This window comes from Aquarana catesbeiana, linkage group LG05 (genome assembly GCF_042186555.1).
Source record: "Aquarana catesbeiana isolate 2022-GZ linkage group LG05, ASM4218655v1, whole genome shotgun sequence".
Taxonomy (NCBI): domain Eukaryota; kingdom Metazoa; phylum Chordata; class Amphibia; order Anura; family Ranidae; genus Aquarana; species Aquarana catesbeiana.
Genome location: NC_133328.1, coordinates 95821173 through 95842634, shown reverse-complemented (window position 1 = coordinate 95842634; position 21462 = coordinate 95821173). Strand labels below are relative to the sequence as shown.

Sequence of the window (21462 nt, the reverse complement as noted above, 5' to 3'; positions counted from 1 at the left end):
ACCATCACACCTATTTGAGTTTGTTGGATATATGATCTCAAAATAATAGGTGTTAATAAGGAGTCAGCATTCCCTTTGTAAGTGTAATGCCCCGTACACACGGTCGGATTTTTCGACGGAAAATGTGTGATAGGACCTCGTCGGAAATTCCGACCGTGTGTAGGCTCCATCACACATTTTCCATCGGAATTTCCGACACACAAAGTTTGAGAGCTTGCTATAAAATTTTCCGACAACAAAATCCGTTGTCGGAAATTCCGATAGTGTGTACACAAATCCGACGCACAAAGTGCCACGCATGCTCAGAATAAATAAAGAGACGAAAGCTATTGGCTACTGCCCCGTTTATAATCCCCGCGTACGTGTTTTACGTCACCGCGTTCAGAACGATTGGATTTTCCGACAACTTTGTGTGACCATGTGTATGCAAGACAAGTTTGAGCCAACATCCGTCAGAAAAAATCCATGGATTTTGTTGTCGGAATGTCCAATCAATGTCCGACCGTGTGTACAGGGCATAAGACTAGTAAAAGCAGCAATGCAGAAGTAAAGAGTGCACCTAGCCCTTCACAAACAAAAATAATCTTCCAATATGATTTTAACTTGGCTGTGATTGGTTGCTGTGAGTTACTTCTTGCATTCGGTGATCTAGACGACTATATATTGTCAAGTGAACATCTATGCCCATTTCAAACTGTGTCACTATTAAAGCAGTCCTCACCTCAACAACATTTATAACTACAACAGCAATGTGAAGATCAAGCATAAAAACTCCTTCCCAGTTGAGTGTTTTTTTTTTGCCCAAACTTCCCTAAGACTTTGGGCTTCAGACTATTTGTTTACTATGTGTGGAACAATAGACATACAAGAGAGAATGTGAGAGGATGAAAGGGAAATGAAAAAAAATGCATAAAAACACCTAATATCACCCAAATAAAAACTAAAATTATGGGCCAAGGGCTTGTAAAAAGCTCTGTTGGCATGTTGGAAGAGCACAATTAATGGAAGCACTTTATATGGATTGGTTTCATATTGGAAGTTCAGAAGTTTTACACAGCATAAGGACTGGTGGAAGTGGATTTGTAGTTGTCCTACATACAGTGGGTATAGAAAAGAACCACCCCCTCTAAAACAATCACATTTAGTTGCTTTTGCAGTCTGAAATGGAGACAGACACAGTTGTTGTTCTATCCAGTTGTATTTAATTATAACATCCAAGAGAAAGATAAAACACCAACATGTCAAATAAAAATAAAAAAATCCAAAAACACAATCACTGAATTGGAAAATGGATCGCCCCCTCCTAAAAATGACTTCAATGAATTTCAAACAGGTTTAGCTAATCACCTTCTCAGTGACACACAAAGCCATCTGACTTTCAACTGTGATCATCTGTGGTCATTCTGATTAGTTCAGCATAAACAGAGCTTTCCTGGAGCATTTCTGTCCCTGGTAGTGCAATTGAAGCAAATAATCAACTACAGGTGGCAAGGCAAAAATAGGATTTTTTAAAACAGCTTAGCTGTAAAATCCTTTTCTTTCGAAGGACATCACGGGACACAGAGCCACAGTAATTACTGATGGGTTATATAGGTATCACTGGTGATTGGACACTGGCACACCCTATCAGGAAGTTCAACCCCCTATATAATCCCTCCCCCTTGCAGGGATACCTCAGTTTTGTAGCCAAGCAATATAGTGTATTAGAAGAGGGGCGGGACCTCTGTGTCCCGTGATGTCCTTCGAAAGAAAAGGATTTTACAGGTAAGCTGTTTTAAAAAATCCTATTTTCTTTCTCGAACATCACGGGACACAGAGCCACAGTAATTACTGATGGGATGTCCCAGAGCAATGCTACCTGAGGGGGGGGGGCCACGACCAAGTAGGGTGCAATCAGACCTGAGGACCCTGTACTGCTGCCTGCAGCACACTACGCCCAAAGGCGATATCCTCATGCCTTCTCACATCCACCTGATAGAATCTGGTGAATGTATGAACTGAAGACCAGGTTGCGGCCTTGCAGATTTGAGCCATAGAGGCCCGGTGATGCACTGCCCAAGAAGCACCAATAGCCCTTGTGGAATGTGCCCTGATCTGAAACGGAGGAATCTTCTGTTTCAAACTGTAAGCTTGAATGATCAACTGTCGAATCCATTTAGAAAGGGTAGCTTTTGACGCTGCCTGTCCACTATTGGGACCCTCTGGCAGCACAAACAAAACATCCGTCTTGCGGATCTGAGTAGTTGCCCCTAGATAGGCCTTAACTGCTCTTACTACATCCAACGGATGTAGAGATCTCTCTTCCGGAGAACAGGGATCTGGAAAAAAGGAAGGTAGAACAATGTCTTGGTTTAAATGAAAATCAGAAACCACCTTCGGTAAAAAACTAGGATGAGGGCGTAGTACCACTCTATCCTTGTGTATAATCAAATAAGGCTCCTTACAGGAAAGAGCTGCTAATTCTGATACTCTTCTAGCAGAAGAGATGGCCACCAGAAAAATTAATTTCCTTGTCAACAAGACCAAAGGAATCTGACTTATTGGTTCAAAAGGCTGTTTCTGTAACACAGCCAGGACCAAATTCAAGTCCCAGGGGTTTAGGGGCGCTTTAACCGGAGGATTAAGACGCATCACCCCCTGCATAAAGTTTCGGACCAAAGAATGCGAAGCAAGTGGCCGCTGAAATAATACTGATAAAGCAGAAACCTGGCCCTTGATGGTACTCAAGGCCAGCTTCATCTCTAATCCCATCTGTAGAAAAATCAAGGATTCTACCTATGACATATTTCCTGGGATGCCAACCTCTGGATTCACACCAGGTTATATAAGCCTTCCAGACTCTATGATAAATCATCCTGGAAGCTGGCTTCCTTGCATTAATCAAGGTAGATATGACAGGACCTGAGAGCCCACGACTCTTCAGAACGTGGGTCTCAATAGCCAAACCGTCAAATTTAGCGTTTGTAAGGCAGGATGGAACACTGGACCCTGAGATAACAGGTCTGGGCGTACCGGTAGGGTCCACGGGGAACCCACCGTCATCCTTACTATTTCTGCATACCAAGTCCTTCTGGGCCAAGCGGGGGCCACCAGAAGTACCGACTTCCTTTCCTGCCTGATCCTGCGAAGGAGTCGTGGTAGTAGCAGAATAGGCGGGAATGCGTAAATCAGTGAGAACCGATGCCACGGAATCACCAACGCATCCGTCCCGCATGCAAGAGGATCTTTTGTCCTTGCCACAAATCTGTCTATCTTTTTGTTGAATCGGGATGCAAAGAGATCTGGAACCCCCCATCTTTGGCATATGGCCCAAAAGACATCGGGATGCAGAGACCATTCCCCTGGAAGTAACTGCTGGCGACTTAGATAGTCCGCCTGCCAATTCTCTATTCCCGGGATGAAAACTGCCGATATGCATGGCACATGCATCTCTGCCCAGACTAAGATCTGGTTCACCTCTTTTTGAGCAGCTCGGCTCCGGGTGCCTCCCTGATGATTGACATAAGCCACTGCTGTGGCATTGTCGGACTGGATCCTGACCGGACAACCCTGTAGCCTGATAGTCCAGGCTTTTAGAGCTAGATGTATCGCCCGGATCTCCAGAATGTTGATGGGTAAGGTCCTCTCTGTCTTGGACCATACCCCTTGGACCGCAGCCTGTTCCAGAACTGCTCCCCAACCTGACAAACTGGCATCTGTTGTTACCACCGTCCAGGTAACCGATAGAAAGGATTTCCCCTTCTGCAGGTTTTCGGGTATGAGCCACCAATTGAGGCTCTGACGCACCGCATGCGACAGGTGCATCGGAAAGTCTAATGCCTGAACCTTCTTGTTCCAGGTCGACAGAATACTGTGTTGCAGCATTCTTGAGTGAAACTGAGCATAGGGAACTGCTTCGAATGAAGACACCATCTTCCCTAGTAGCCTCATACAAAGGCGGACTGAGGGACCCTTCTTGGTCCTTACTGTCAGAATCCGCTCTCTCAAAGCAGTGATCTTTGCCTGGGGTAGAAATATTTTCTCCTGGCTTGTATCTATAATCAGACCTAAATACTCCAGTCTTCTTACTGGTTTTAGGAAAGACTTTTCTAAGTTGAGGATCCAACCCAGGTGTTCTAGATACCTGACCGTGGTCCTCAAGTTTCCATTCAAAGAGGCTACCGACCGGTCTATCAAGAGCAGGTCGTCTAGGTATGCTATGACAGCTATACCCTGAGCCCTTAATCTGGCCAGAGGAGGAGCCAAGATCTTTGTGAACACTCGAGGTGCAGTGGCTATCCCAAAAGGCAGAGCCACAAACTGGAAATGGCGCCCTCCTACCTCGAAGCGCAGAAACTTCTGATGAGCAGGAAAAATGGGCACATGCAGATATGCATCTCTGATGTCTATTGATGCCAGAAATTCTCCTCCCTGCAGGGTGGGAACTACTGTTCGAATTGATTCCATGCGGAAGGTTTGAATCCTTAGGAATCGGTTCAGATCCCTTAAGTCCAAAATGGGCCTGACATCCCCATTTGGCTTTTGGACCGTAAAAAGGTTGGAATAGAAGCCCAATCCCTGGTCCTTTGCGCGAACTATCATAATGACCTCCTGCGACAAAAGTCGCTCTAACGCTAGAAGGAGCGACTGCTTCTTCTCTGGGTCTCTGGGAACATTTGATCTGAGGAACCGAGGAGAAGGGAATTCCTGAAACTCCAGCTTGTACCCTAAGGTTACCGTGGAGGCTACCCATCTGTCCTGGAAGTCCTCGTGCCAGAGCTCTGAGAACTGTCGCAGTCTTCCCCCCACTCGAGTGAGCGGGGGCGCCCCCTCATGCAGAGGTCTTGGTGTTTTGCCTAGTAGGCTTCTTTCAGGACTTCTTTTGTCCCTGGGGTTGACTCTTGTCTCTGGACCCCGATGGAGGCGGCCGTCGAGACTGCCTGGAGGCTGAAGCCCCCGGCGCTGGGGAAAGAGTCAGTTTGAAAGAGGGACGCTTACTCTTCTTCTTGACAGGTAAGAGAGTGCTTTTCCCACAAGAGATTCTCTTGATATAGTTATCCAAGTCCTCTCCAAACAACCTTGCACCACGAAATGGAAACCCAGCCAGTAGCTTCTTACATGGTGCTTCGGCTGACCAATTTTTCAACCATAGGATTCTACGTATATGCACCAACCCCAGTGAAAGACGGGAGGTTTGCACGATAGAATCTCTAATGGCGTCAACCACAAAGCATAAGGCCGCTGGAAGGTTAGCAAACCCCTGGGCCTGCTGTTCAGGTAATACTTTGATGACCTGCTTAACATGGTCTCTTAAGTATTGACAGACTCCAATCGCTGCTACTGCAGGTTGGGCCACTGATCCTGCTAAGGAGAAAACATCCTTCAATAGGGATTCCATCCTTTTATCTACAGGATCCCTGAGCATCTGAGCATTGTCTACAGGACAAGTCAGGCTATTATTTACGGAGGAAATGGCGGCATCAATAGCCGGTATTCCCCACATTTTAATAAACTTTTCTTCCATCGGATAAAGTGTTGAAAACTTTCTCGGCAGAAAAAAACGTTTGTCTGGGTGATCCCACTCAGAATAAATAAGCTTTTCAAGTAAAATATGAACAGGAAAAGCATGTGCTGCTTGGAAAGGTTTCAGTGACCCCAAAGCAGAAGAGGATTCTTTAGCAGTTTCAGGTATGGGCAACTTAAATGTGGAGCGGACCAATCCAGTGAGGATCTGCACTAAGACTTTCTCCTCTTGGGAAGTCGCAGAGGGTCCCTCTCCACCTGAATCCTCCGAAGAGGAATCATCCATCCCATCCCGATCCTCTGAAAGGGATTCATCTCCTTTATCCCAGAGCTCCTCTGTCTGAGGGTCTTGGGGAACAGAGGAAAGCCTAGTGCGTTTTCTTCCACTGAGTGAAGACGTAATCACGGCCATTAATCTTTCCTCTAGACCATTAATGGTTGAGGAAAAAACCTCTTGTGTAATATATACAGGGGCTGAAGTGCCAGAAGCAGGTGTAGCCCCTGACCCCGATGGCTCTCCCTGGCTAGCCGTCCCTGGCCCATCTTTAGGGGGGGAGGATGCTGCCGACAGGGGGCCCTCAGAACCTGAATGAGATCCCCTAGTGTTTCTGGTTCCTGGGGTGCTTGAACCTCTTCTACCCATAGTGCAAAGCAACAAGGTGTGAGGTATACAAATGAACACTGCCCGCTGAGCGATGTAGTCTGGCTAAAAGCCTTGCTACCCAATGCTCAGTCTGGTGTTACTTCAGTAAATGCTGCCTAGGAGAATGCCTGTGTCCCACCTTACATGCGACCGTCAGCTCTGTGTCTCTCAGAAGGCTGAGTGCACCTGTACAGAGTGCCTTTAATAGCCTGCAGCTGGCCTGAGTGGGAGTCTAAACACTCTGTGCTGACATCCCGCCCCCTCCTCTACCGCCCCCCCCCTCGAGTTTTGAAAAAAACGAGCGCTTCCCGCACTGCCGACTCTCCTGTCATGCTTCTGGAGAAAAGGCTGGGGATGGGGGGGGGGGGAAGGAGGGAGACTGGTAACAAGATCTGCCTGAACGGCTATCTTCAGAGATGGTGGCCATTAGGCCGCAGAGCCCGGGTGGTATAACCACTTTCTAGACCCCTGTGGCCCCTCTCTAGCCTGGGGGGAACATTCAAACATGAGAAATCCCCCTTTCCACCTTACCTGCTTGCAGCCTGCTTTGAGATGCTGGGACATAATCAGCACTGAACACCTGAGACAGTCAGTCAGCATGTGTAGGTTTGTGCTCTTGGCAGCCCCCGGTGGTCACAATAGGCATAGCATGCATTTACCGTAAAGGAGAAAAGCCACTAGAACTCAAAAATTCTGTGGAATCTCCTCTTACCTTATCCAGCCGCAGGGTGCTGTTTACACAGACCCAATCTTCACCTCTCACGGTGGGCTCCGTTTGAAAAAAACGTCAGAGACTGGGGCCCCCATGAGTAGGGGGATCCAACAGTTCTGGGACCGTAAAGCACCTCGCCAGAAATTAGGAAGTTTAAAGCCATTTTCTGATCTGCGGGGTCCAGCTCTCTAAAAAGAGAAGCATTACGGGTAAAACCTCGTTTCTTCGGACACGAGGCCCGGGTACCATTCAATTCGGCCATGAAAAGACACTTTGAATGGATCCGGTTCGCCTGGCTTGCCCCAGTATAGGATCTTAGGATATTCCCTTTGAAGCTCAGCACAGGACATCTTTACACGTCCATCACCTAAGACACTGGCGTAAAAACTGAGGTATCCCTGCAAGGGGGAGGGATTATATAGGGGGTTGAACTTCCTGATAGGGTGTGCCAGTGTCCAATCACCAGTGATACCTATATAACCCATCAGTAATTACTGTGGCTCTGTGTCCCGTGATGTTCGAGAAAGAAAGATCCCCAGGATAAAGTTATGGACAGGCACAAGTCAGGAGATGGATACATAAAAAATTCAAAGGCTTTATCAATGCCTAGAAGCACAGTGAAGTCTATTATTAAGAAGTGGAAGGTATTTGGTACAACACAGGCCCTCCCTGGATCAGGACGTTGCTCCAAACTGGATGAAAGAGCCAGGAGGAAACTGGTCAGAGAGGCTATCAAGAGGCCTACAGCAACTCTGAAGCAGTCCTAGGAATTTATGACAAAGAGTGGTTATTGTGTGCATGTGGCAACAATATCACAAATTCTAGACAAATGTGACTTGCATGGGAGAATTGCAAGGAAAAAGCCACTCCTCGAGAAAGGTCACATGCCTGATTTTTGCGCCAAATCGCACCTTGAGGATTCTGAGGCCACATGCAAAAAGGTGTTATGGTCAGATGAGACTAAAATTGAATTACTTGGCCTCAACACCAAACTATATGTCTCCAACCCAATACAGTTCCCTATCCAAATAATACCATTCCTAGAGTAAAGCATGGACGTGGTAATATCCTGTTATGTGGGTGTTAATCTGCAGCAGGGACTGGAGCACTTGTCAGGATAGAAGGAAAAATAGATGCGGCAAAATACCATCAAATTATTAAGGAAAATCTGCTGCCCTCTGCCAGAAAGTTGTCAATGGCAAGAAGGTTTACCTTCCAACATGACAGTGACCAAAAGCACACAGCAAAAATTACCACACAGTGGTTAAAGGAGAAAAAGGTGAATGTCCTTGCATGGCCTAGTCAAGAGCCCAGACTTAAACCCAATTGAAAATCAGTGGAATGACTTGAAGACTGCAGTCCACAAACAGACACCATCACATTTAAAGGAAAAGTCCAACCTGAGCTCGTTTGGCTGGGCTTGTCCAATAAGTCACATGAGTGCAATTCGTTTTGCCCTCCAGTGACCAGTTTTTAGCAGAGAGTGGGCTGAAGTCCGCTCTCTGCTGACGTCACAGGAATCAGTCCAGGTACCGCATCATCACGACAAAGTCTGGATCTGCCAGGTGCCCGGACTGATACCCATCTCAGGCTCTTAGCGAGCCGCTGAGCATGTGAGATGGCCGCTCCCCACCCCCTCCACAGCTCGGCGCGCGTGGGGGGGGGGGGATGGGGGCAGAGCGGAGAGCTGGTGATTGACAGTCAGCTGCTCTCTGCTTGGGGAGCTGTGAGAACATAGCCATCGGCGTTGTTCGATCACACGAGTCTCAGTGCAGAGGCGGCGGGGGACCGATGCTGCATCCACCTAGGCAAGTGTGAATCGGGGAAAAAAAAAAACCATGCTCCTCTTTTAACTGAAGTTAAGCTGTTCTGCAAAGAAGAGTAGGCAAATATTGCAAAGTTTAGATGTGCAAAGTTAGTAGAGACATATCCCAACAGACTAAAGGCTGTAATTAAAGCAAAAGGTGGTCCAACAAAATACTGACACAAAGGGGTGATTGTTTTTCCAACTCAGTGATTATGTTTTTGAATTTGTTTTATTTTTTTATGACATGTTGGTGCTATATTTTTCACTTGGATGTTATAAGTTGCACCGAGTAAAAACAGCTGGATAAAAAACAAAAACGGTTTTGGTCTTCATTTCAGGCTGCAAAGCAATAAAAAAAGACTCTTTTCTATAACCACCGATTTAAAGAAGTTGCAAACCCAATTACAAAAAAAACCAAAACTGTAAGACAAAGGCATAATAAGCTAGTAAGCATCGCATACTACTCATTATGAAATACTTACCTTAGAACGAAGAAGCCCTGCAGCGGCGCCCACACCCCCCTGACATCTTTCCCAGTGTTTCTTCCGGGTTCGCGGGCTCCAGTGCTGTGAGTGGCCGGAACCGCAATGACCTCACTCTCGCGGATGCCACTGGTCACGGCACAGGGCTATAAAGAAATGGCACATATAGCCGTTCCTTCAGAGTGCATGCGCAGATGAAGTGGGCGGCGGCATGTATAGTAAATATCTCCTAAACGGTGCAAGTTTAGGAGAAATTTACAGTACCTACAGGTAAGCCTTATTACAGGCTTACCTGTAGGTACAATAAGGAAGACGTTACTTCCTCTTTAAAGCTAATATACATTTATGGTTTATGTTGCAATTTCAGTTTCACAAGGTAATTGCTGGCAACGGCAGATTACTAATTGTATGCAAAGAGCACCAGCAAAGTTTCTACCATTTTTTTAGGTTTCGTTTCATACATCGCAATGAAGATAATAGTCTACAGTTTTACAATGTAATAGCTGACAACCACCTATAGCAAGGTTTAAGTCGATTTTTTTTTAAATTTGGTATATTTGTGTTTAGTATATGTTTTTGTTGAGAACACTGCACCAATCTAACCATATGTGTACTGCTTTACTATTTTCCATTTGGAAATAGGTGTACAGCAGCTTACAACTCTCTGTTATGCACATTATTTCCAGAGGTGCAGAGGTTCATTGTATTATATTTAGTAAACAAATTCCATTACATAACTAAGTAGCCGCTGTGTGCGCTGTAATAGAATGTAGCAGCATGTACAGTAAGCGGTGTTGTGCTCTGGCAGCAGTACAGACAACTTCCCATCTCCTGCCCGGAATTAGTCTTGGGCTGAATGCCTCTCTCCACCATTGAGGAGAAGCCTTGTATTTTATCAATATAAGACTTCCTATGATTGGCAGGTGGATAAGGCCAAATTATGGAATTCTACTTTAAATGTGCATGTACAAATTCGAAGTACCACATTAAAACAAAGTGATACAAAGTATAATTACTTAACAGTGGAAACACGAGCAAGATATGAACAATTATATGTTCTTTTTAATGTACACTGAGCCATGCATGCACAGCACAGAGCACAATATCAACTTAGGAAGACCCAATCAAGATGGCTAAAGAACCAGAACCCAAAAGGACACTGGGCGAACATGCCTGGAGCAGTGATGGAACCACAAGAGAGATCATGGCTGACAAAGCGCTAGAGCAATCCCTTTCTCAAGTGAGTCTGCTGTCATATGAAAATACACTGTGATGCGCATACACTACACACCACCATTATGCAAGATTTAGCTCTGCTTTATCAGTATTAAGTCAGTACCTCAGTAGGCAGTGAAGCCAGACTTAGGATGATTATTCCTGCAGGCTCAATCTGTCCCCCTCCATGGTACGACTGCACGCACAAAACCCTGAGAGCCATTTCATGGAAGTACACATAGTTACTGGTTGCTAGCTCTACTAGCCGACCCTGTCCCCTTACTATTTTACAGGATTTATATAGCACCAACAGTTTGCACAGCACTTTACAATATAAAGGGAGACAGTACAGTTACAAAACAGTAAAAAAGAGTTATGCACCATAATATTGGTTAAGGGTGCTAAGCAGCATAATGATGGGCCAGAAGGCACATGGGTCAAGGCAGCAGCAGGACCAGGGTCTGGGAATATGTAGGTTTAAAAGTGTTGGGTGCTAGTTAGTGGGTCCAGGTACAATTTAATACAGTCATCTCTCAGAAAATATCAATTACATATTTTAGCAGTGGTTTTTATTTTTTATTTCACCTTGATCTGTTAACATTTCCCTCACCTTTTGGTGTAGAATCAGTCAGAATCAGATCTTCATGGCCCTGTTCATTTACTCTGATGAAAAACAATGGCAATCCATCGTTCTCTTCGATGTAGCAGTGATAGCGGCAGCGTCTGTTTGCATAGCGCATGCTCCAGTACAATCTGCTGGCTTCGTATCCCACTGGGAACAGCGCTGTTGCAGAGTGGAAGTCCAGCATCTGCTGTGGAAGTAGCTGACCAATTGCGTGAAAGATCAGACTGCCAACACGGAAAGTGTGGTCACGTTCACCGCGCTGTACGATGCTTGCAATTTGTCGCACCTCATCACGCTGAACGTAAACTCTACGAAAGACTGCAAAATAAGTCAGTTCTTGCTCATGAGCTCCCTTTGGCTTGTGCATGGGGCAAAGCATAGTTTTGTCTTTAAAAAACATGCATTGTGCTTTTATTGCACAGGTGAAGTGGTAAATATTGGTACACCTTAACCTGTGGCAACCGCTGGTGGCTCCCATTTTATGACAAAATACACACTTCATCTGCAGACCTCGTCTTAATGCCAGTTCCACATTTATTAAGGCACCAGCCTGTGTCTCATAGACCTCAGTAGACCAAAGAGCACAGTTTAAGTGGACCCAAAGGTCAAGGTCAAGGTTGAGAAGCCTTGCGGGTCCATCTGTCATTCCATCACCTTCTTCATGGCAGAAACAACATTTTCTAAAATCTTTGGGCATTGGATCTGGCTTTAGTGATGTCCCCAGCTTTTTCAAAAATTCATCTATATCATCTTCACACTGAGACTTGAAAGGCATCTTGGGAATAACTATCTGAATATTCCATTTCTTCCACTTCATTCCTCTCCATTTCTTACTGACAGGACGGGAATCATCGAAACCACTGTGCACAGCTCTGGGCCGCGGCTTTAACTTTACAGTGACTTTCAGTTCATCTGGCTTTGCCTCAACTTTAGCCGTTTCAAAAGCAGCTGGAGGAAAAGATATAGGAGGAGATGAAGGTGGTGAGGCCTTCTCCTGCAGCAGAGGAAGGCAATGAACATCCAGGGTGGAAGTGTTGTTACTGTACTGATGGCAAGACTTTAGTTGAGGTTCCTTTAACAATGGAAGAGTTAAGGAACGGTCCTGATTCTACAAAAAAAGATTACAAAGAAGGCATCAAACACCCTAAGAAAATTAACGAGTAGCAATATTGTAGTCACAGCTTGGTAATGCCTAGGAATCGGTGCGTACCCATTTCCTTCTATCACCACTAGGCTTAATTTTGTTACAGAAGCACAGAACAATGGCTGTAGCAATACAGTAAGTAAAGCTGCTGTTCCTTAATTCTATATGTAAACTGAACCATGTATGTGCACTGGTACTATAGTGGGAAAATTAACCCAGACACATCTGACATGTGCGACTGCAAGGCATAAAGTATAATAAATGTGACAAAAAAGTAAAAAAAACTATTTTAGCAAAAAGTAATTCACATTTTCCTAGGTTTGAATAAAATGAAAACAAACCCTGTTAATATCTGAAGATATTTCTGTCAAAAGCGAGCAAATTGATTAGGCAACAGAATGTGAGTATATTAAAAAACATTATAAGAATGGAATATATATATATATATATATATATATATATATATATATATATATATATATATATATATATATATATATATATATGCGAAGAATTTTAAGAATAGTTCAAAGGAATGCAACTGAACAATGCGGAGATGTATAAATCTGCTCCAGCTTTGGAGTGTGTTGAGAAGCATTTAAACAGGACTCGGGGTACTCTAAAACTAGAAAAAATGTATGATTCTGTTCTCCTTTGCATTTTGTTGCTTTTCCAGGTTAGTGTACATTACTTGATAGAAAACATTCTGTCCGTGCCCAATGAAACATTCTCTTATTGGAGTTTGCTGCCTGTCATTATCAGGATTACCTTGTTCTCACTGCACTTGGCCTGTGCTGCAGAATACAGCAAAAAGCAGTTGTTGCTGCAGAAGACAAGCTCACCATCCATCTGTCCAGGGCTGGGAAGAAACTCCTGTGACACATAAATATTGGTTAGCTAGAAGAAAAGCAAAATCATTGCAATTTCTTTAGCACATTTAGAAATAATATTAAAAAAAAAATGTGTCCAGTAATCTGCTTTTTTCAGGCTAAAGCATAGTATGGAATGATCAGCAAACAGTATAGTCCCCCGCATTACAAACATCTAACTTACATATGACTCCTACTTAGAAGACAACAGGACATGACAGGAAATCTACCCCTAGGAAGGGTAATTCCCTCCCGTAAGAGTTACCATGGGAAAAAGAGCTCCACTGAAGCTTTATCACCAATCTTCGTTTCCACAACAACCCAAAAATTTCTAATCCAATTGTCACAGGGACAGAAAGGGAGGTGAAATCTTCTTAACAGGGGCACAGACAGCAAAACAAATGTTACAGGGGTGTTAACCTTTCCCTATGCTATCCAAAAAAAAAAAAAAAAGGAAAAAATTATTTTTTTGGCAGGAGTTACACTTAAAAAAATGTATCCGTTCCAACTTACATACAAATTCAACTTAAAGCGATTGTATACCCCTTTAGCACATTTTTACCTACAGGTAAGCCTATGAGAAGGCTTACCTGTAGGTCAAATGACAGGTTTAGGAGATATATTCACCTTGCATGCAGCCTCTGACGTCAGTGGCGCATGCGCTCTGAAGGTCCGGCGGATGTTGCCAGAAAATCAGAACTCCTTGCTGGAAAGAAGACTCCTACGCGCTTGCACAGAAGGGACGTCATCACAGGTCCGGCCACTCACAGCACCGAAGCTGCGAACCCAGAATTATCACAAAGGCAAAATGTCAGCTTTTGCTTTATTGTAATCAGGGCACTGATGATCAGTGCCCTAAATACATTTCTAGATGTCCCCCTGTGTGGAGATGCTGCTGATCGGCTCCCCTCGCCACATACTGTGTCAGTGTGAGGCGAGGAGAGCCGATTACCGGCATTTCCATGTTTACATGTGACCGGCTGTGATTGGACACAGCCGATCACAAGGTTAAAGTGCAGCGGACGCGGCTCTTTACAGAGATCGGGGTCACGCCATGTCCTAGCATATCATATGATGGCGTCCCAGAACGAGAGCCTCACCGCCCCACCATCATTTGACTGTGGGCGGGCAGCAAGCAGTTAAGAACAAACCCACAGAATCTTGTTTGTAACCCAGGGAGTGCCAATACATGAAATCATCAATGAACAGTAAAAAGAACACAATGGTGCGACGCATACCCGTTTAAGAAAACGGAGATCCTTCATAGATTTTCGGACACCGCTTCCCAAGACCACAACCTTGCAATGACAGCACCATGATGGTCTAAGAACTGCAGAATCTCCCAAACTGGGGGGATGGTGCCTATAACCTGGCATACCTGGGAATAAAAACACAAATTCATCCATGCTATGCTTACATGTTCAGAAATCCCTCCTTTTCAATCTACAATATCTTAAAAATTACCATCTACCATCATGAGTAAAATATAAGGGCTACTACTGCTGATCAGAATTCCTTATTTTAATAATTGTTCTGGGTTCGTGTCTATTAGTACAGAAGCCAAAGCATTAGCTTGAGAACAGTAACTAATGGGTTCCTGGCACCTTATCCTACATATTGGCAATTATTGTTATTTAAAACTACTATAAAGAATACAAGGTATATGTTTTTATGTTACACAATACATCCTAAGTTCAGGACTCACCATTATTTGGCATGAATGGTAAGTGGTGAGCCTTCATGGCATAAGGACCGATAAGCCTGGCCGGAGGTATAATGCCAGGCCTGGAACGATGGCGTAACAGCTGATGTCGGTACTCCATGTTAGAGTGCATACTGTGTCCGTTCATTAGGATGACAGAAGCAGAGTCTGGAGCGCTGCTCACTTCATAGCTGGTGGGAATGTGGACTTGTAGAAGATCCGCAAAGGCTGAAACGACCCCGCTGATGTTCTATACAGAAAGAGTGTTTACTTGTTACATAACATGAACTTATGTTAATCTTCAACAACTGTAAATGTGACAAGAAATGTACCATTAACCATCTTACTTACGAGGATATGCATACCCCTGGAGCTCTATTTATTTGTTGAGGTCTTATATTATGTGAAAAATGACAAACACAATTTTTTATTAGTTTATTTTTTGTTCATTAAATTGTTGTACAGTAAAATGCTTTCTCACAATCAGCCTTATTGACCAATATTCTTATTCTTAAAGTGATAATAAACCGCTGGGTGTTTTTTTTCTAACCTGCAAGGTAATGTCTTAATGTGCTAGTATGCATCGCATACTAGTACATTATGTTAAACTTACCTGAAAAGGAAGCATTCCTGGGCCGCTGCAGGCAATCCCATCTTCACCCAGGTCTTCCTTTCTGGGTTTGCGGACTCTGGCTGCGAGACTGGCCGGAGCCGTGATGACGTCACTCCAGCGCACGCGTGCGGGAGCTGCCGTTTACAGCAGAGGACTCTGAAGGAACGGCCTGGGTGGCCGTTCCTACAGAGCGTATGCGCTGGTGGTGTCACCTGCTGCAAGTACAATTATTATCTACTATTATAGGCTTACCTATAGGTAAAAGTCAGAGATGGGAGTTTACTCCCACGTCAAATACTATTTCAACAGTACTATTAGTCATTCTGAAGTTCCAGATTGGCTGATAACAGCCAATCAGAAACTGCTCTGCCTTGGGGAGAGTGAGTTTTCTTCCTATTGATCACCAGACCAATATACTAGCATTCAGGAATAAGAACTTTGCATTGAATAGGAATGATTACTTTCACAGTAACATACAATACTGTGCAAAAGTTTTAGGCAGGTGTGAAAAAATGCTGTATAGTAAGAATGCTTTCAAAAACATATACTGCATTTTAATTAATTTACAAAAAAAACAAAACAAAAAGAAAAAGCTAAATCAAATCAATATTTGGTATGACCACCTTTTGGCTTCAGCGTCAATTATTCTAGGTACGCTTGCACAGTGTTTGAAGGAGCTCACCAGGTAGGTTGTTCCAAACAACTTGGAGAACTAACCACAGATCTTCCGTGGATATAGGCAGCATTAAATCCTTATATCTCTTCATGTAATCCCAGACAGACTTCATAATGTTTAAGTCAGGAGGTTGTGGGGGGCCAAATCATCACTTCCAGTACTCCTTGTTCTGTACACTGAAGATAGTTCTTGATGTATGTATATTTGGGGTCGTTGTCCTGCTGCAGAATAAATTTGAGGCCAATCACACGCCTCCCTGATGGTATGGCATGATGGATAAGTATCTGCCTGTATTGTCCTCTTTCTTTCGAGGTTAATGCCCTTTTGTCTTTTTCCTATGTATGTTTACTCTTTATCTTTAATAAAACATTTGAACAAGAATGCCTGTATTTCTCAGCATTGAGGACACCACTGATCCTGACCAAATCAACTCCATTTGCAGAAATGCAGCCCTAAACTTCCAAGAAACCTCCATCATACTTTAATATTGCCCGCAAACTCTCATTACTTTACTGCTCTTCAGTCATTTGGCGAACAAACTAACTCCTGCTAAAGCCAAATATTGATAAATCAAATTTTGACTCATCAGTCCAGAGCACTTGCTGCCATTTTTCTGCACCCCAGTTCCTATGTTTTCCTGCATAGTTGAGTTGCTTAGCATTGTTTCCACATCAGGGGTATGGCTTTTTGGCTGCAATTCTACCACGAAGACCACTTCCGGCCAGACTTTTCTGGGCAGTAGATTGGTGTATCTGGGTCCCACCAGTTCTGTGCTAATGGCACTGCTGGATATCTTCCAATGTCAAAAGGGAAGAATGATGGGTCTTCCATCTGCTGCATAAAATTTGTTTGGTCAATGACTGCTTCTACTGTTCTCAGCGCCGCCCAATCAATGCTGTTCTCAATGCTGAGAAATACAGGCAGATACTTATCGATCATGCCATACCATCAGGGAGGGGTGTGATTGGCTCAAAATGTATTCTTTAGCAGGACAACGGCCTTAAACATACAGCTAATATCATTAACCGTTTGCTGACCAGCTCATGCAGATATACGTCGGCAGAATGGCATGGCTGGGCAAAACAAAGCATGGGCATGTTGTTCCCTTTAAGAGTCACCAGGGGCACACGCGCCCGCCTCACAGCGGGGAACCTGATGCACGTGGCCGGCAGGTGCGATCCCTGCCGGCCACCTGCGATCGTGACCAGGAGAGACAGCATGGGAATTTGTGTGTGTAAACACACAAATCCCTATTCTGTCAGGGGAGAGGAGACATATTGTTTGTTCCTACTAAGTAGGAACAACGGTTTGTCTCCTCCCCCAGTCAGTCCTATCCACATACAGTTAGGACACATCCAGGGAACACACATTTAACCCCTTGATGGCACCCTAGTGTTAACCACTTCCGTACCAGTGACATTTACACAGTAAATCGGTGCATTTTTATAGCACTGATCACTGTATAAATGTCAATGGTCCCAAAAATGTGTCAAAAGTGTCCGATCTGTCCGCCGCAATGTCGCAGTACTGCTAAAAATCGCAGACCATTACTAGTAAAAAAAAAAATAAAAAAAAAAAAAAAAATAAAAATGCCATAAATCTTTCCCATAGTTTGTAGACGCTATAACTATGTCGCAAACCAATCAATATACGCTTATTGCATTTTTTTTCCCCAAAAATATGTAGAGGAATGTATATTGGCCTAAACTGATAAAGAAATTTGTTTTTTAAAAACATTTTTGGGGATATTTATAATAGCAAAAAGTAAAAAATTGAGTTTTTTTCAAAAGTGTTGCTTTTTTTTGGTTTCTTCCGGGGCTGAAGTGGTTAAGAACTATCTCCAGCGTAAATAAGAACAAAGAGTCCTGGATGTGATGGCTTGCCCCCCCACAGAGCCTTGATCTCAGCATAGAGTCTGTCTGGGATTACATGAAGAGACAGAAGGATTTTAGGCAGCCTGCATCCAGAGAGGATCTGTGGTTAATTCTCAAAGATGTTTGGAACAACGTTTCTGTTGAATTCCTTCAAAAACTGTGTGCAAGTGTACCTAGAAGAATTGATGCTGGTTTGAAGCCAAAGAGGGGTCACATCAAATAGTGATTTTATTTAGATTTTTCTTCTGTTCACTCACTTTGCATCTTATAAACAATAAACAATTAAAATATATATCTTTGAAAGCATTCTTAATTTACAGCATTTCTTCACACCTGTCAAAAACTTTTGCACAATACTATAAAAAAAATCAAAAAGGTGTGATTAAATTGCATATATGTGTGGAGCCTAAGGCCCCTTTCACACTGGGGCGGTGGCGGTAAAACAGCGCTATTTTTAGCGCTGTTTTACCGCGGTATTCGGCCGCTAGCGGTGCGGTTTTAACCCCCCGCTGGCGGCCGAAAAAGGGTTAAAACCACTCGTATAGCGCGGCTATAGCCGCGGTATTGCCACGGTATAGCTGCGCTGTCCCATTGATTTCAATGGGCAGGAGCTGTTTAGGAGCGGTGAATATACCGCTCCTTCACCGCTCCAAAGATGCGGCTGACAGGAGATTTTTTCTTCTCCTGCCAGCGCACAGCTTCAGTGTGAAAGCCCTCGGGCTTTCACACTGAACAAACAGCGGAGGCTGTTTTGGGGCAGTTTGCAGGCGGTATTTTTAGCGCAATAACGCCTGCAAACCGCCCCAGTCTGAAAGGGGCCTAACTGCTAACCTACATTTCCTTGTAGAGACCACCTGGACTGAGACTATTAGGGCTATATATCCAGTATGTCTCTTGTTCACACAATCTCCTAAAATGTTCAACTGGAGGAAACGCATTGGAAATGGACTTGATTAACCAGACCTTTAGACCTTGTGAGGATTTACTGTACCGTTTTGCCATCCTCTACAAAATGGTGATGTTCACCAAACCTTTCTAATAAGGTTTTGAAGGTCCTACCTATTAACAGGAGCCCATGTGGGTTGGAGAGGCAGTACGACACATACTGTGATGAGCAGTTGTGAAAAGAGTTGATCTCATAAGTGCAGCTAAGGCATTTAATCTTCATGCATTCAAACATACCCATTATGTTACCTGGTGCTACCCTACTCTTAATGCTAGAGACTTTCCTATAGGAGAATCTACATTTATCAAATGAGGGTCTTGGAGAACAAGAGATCAGTGCTTCACAAAGAATTTCTCCATCTTGTGATATTGGCCATGGTACTGAATGATTTATTTAGTTTGTGCTAATGTTCTGAACCTACTCCTGCGCCATTTTCCAAGTTTTTTTTATGTTGGCACTAGAAGACAGTGAAGGGTTTGATTAAAGAAATGGAGGAATAAAAAAAATTAAAGAAAAAAATAAACTAGTTAAGCTAAGGGTGATTGTTTTCTGTGAAAGCGAGAAGGTCCATCACATTCACTAGGCACTAACAACTCACAGAGTGGAATAGGATTATAGACACGGTGCCCAGAGGACGTGTCCTCTAAAGCTTTACCAGTGTCTAATCACCTGACGGTACACACCTATAACCCATGGTGTCCTGTACTGTTTGATTAAGATAACATAGTGGTGCTTACATTACATTGCAAGCATGGAATGACTGTCTCCCCCACAGGGTCCAACAACATGAAAGCTGTTTCGCGGTGCCTACCCAGAGCGCAAGAACAACTCTGGAATTTGCCACCAACAAAGTACAAGGTTGGAGCACATTTGATATGGAGTTCAGAACATATGCAGTGCTGTGGATAATTTGCCTGGGTAAATTTAACTGGTTTACTACGATGAACTTATGCATGTAAAGCGCACACGTCAAAAGAGTCCATGTATGAAAATGTCATTTGCGTTACATATGTCTGGGCAATAATTCTAGGACCATAAATCATGGTCAACTCTAAACTGATAGTTGAGGAAAGTGGAAAGATAGCGCTGGACCTGTAGGTTTATTATATGGTTATTGTTATCTTAAGGTATTAATGTTGGTGTAAATAATCTGGTTCCTGGGCAGGCGGCTTCCACACCCCAGAGGATCTACACAGTCTCCTTGGCTTGTAGTGTAATGTAAGAAGGGTTGAAATTTAAGCGCCACGCCATTGCTAAGAGGTCCAAATACAACTTTATTCCATTAAAGTTTAGGGGTACAGCTCAAGAAATATCCACTGTGTTTCAGGGGTCTACTTGCCCCCTTGATCAGGGTTAGAAAGCACAGATTATCATTTCAATCTGACATCAATACAATGTCCCCCCCATGGGGTCAGAATTAAAACCAGTCAATAGAAATGAGTGTGTCAAAATAATTACATAACAAAGAGAACATGAGTGCTGAAAAAAAATAGGAATATGGGTGCTGAAAGAAGAAAAAAATGTATAACACCACCACTAGCAATAATAAACAGTATTATTACAATGATACATTGTGAATGAGATGTTAACCTAATAAAGAGAGAGAGATAGAGGAAAAAAAACTGTTTTGGGTTTTTTTCTCTCTTTTTTGTGGAGAGGACACTATTGATGTCAGATTGACATGATAATCTTCTTGTGTTCTTTCTAGCCCTGATGAAGGGATCCCCAAAACACATTGGCTATTTCTTTATCTGTACCCCTGACATTTAATGGATAAAAGTTGTATCTGGACTTCTTAGCAGTGGCGTGGCGCTTACATTTCAACTCTTCTTACAACTCTAAACTGATGACCTGCAAGGGCTTTTAAAGTAGATGTATGGGGTTAATAAAAAAACAAACATACATACTCACCTCACATCCAATGTGATGATGCTGCAGCTGTCCCATGTCGGCTCTAAGACCAAAAACTCATCACATGACTGCTGATTGCTTGGTTCAAGGTCTTCTCAGAGTGGAGAGCAGAGACTGTCAGTCACCATTATCCGCTCTGCTCCTACTCACTGGATCGCCAGACTGGAGAAGGGTGGGCGCAGATGGCTTCGGCTCTAAGCCAGCTGTCAATAAGGCAGATGGGTGGATCCTGACAATATGCTCAGGATCCACCCAGTGCCTGGGCTCTGTGACATCAGCTGACAACGGGCTTTAGCCCGCTGTCTGCTGATTCTGGGTCACAGGAGAGCAAAAGCAAGTGCACTCCTGCGACCCAGAACAGTAGAATGGCCCAAAAAGCTTTGTCATACTTCTTTTGTAAAAAGAATCGCCTAAGGAGAAATTAAGAGTACCATAGTTTGTCGTCGTTTCATGGGCACATGAAGTTTTAAGGCTCGACATGCTGGGTATTTACTTACTCAACACAATCCTGTCTTTTAGATTTTACCAAAAAAATTGAGTGACGTTTTGCATTTATGTGCCTGAAATGAACTTTTAGAGTCATTTTTTAATGTACACTGCACTTGATAAACCACTGCACTAACATTGTGTGACATAAGTAGTGGAACCTACAACTATTTTCTCCAGGGGTTTCTTCAGGCCTAAAATTATTTTTGATAAATGTGCGTGTAAGAAGGGCCCTGGCAGCGAAAGGGTTAAATT

At 43.7% G+C, this 21462-nt stretch overlaps 1 protein-coding gene across 10 annotated transcripts in view; it reads right to left on the bottom strand.

The window, feature by feature from the left end:
• KMT2C (lysine methyltransferase 2C) overlaps positions 1 to 21462 on the bottom strand; it is a 454559-nt gene that overhangs the window by 14635 nt on the left and 418462 nt on the right. For all 10 annotated transcript variants that reach the window (XM_073629967.1, XM_073629969.1, XM_073629975.1 and 7 more), the window contains 4 exons: positions 14705 to 14951; positions 14238 to 14377; positions 12899 to 13003; positions 10972 to 12094 (listed from right to left, as the gene is read on the bottom strand). In XM_073629967.1, the coding sequence (XP_073486068.1) occupies positions 10972 to 12094; positions 12899 to 13003; positions 14238 to 14377; positions 14705 to 14951 (1615 nt within the window). The remainder of the gene's footprint in view (positions 1 to 10971; positions 12095 to 12898; positions 13004 to 14237; positions 14378 to 14704; positions 14952 to 21462) is intronic.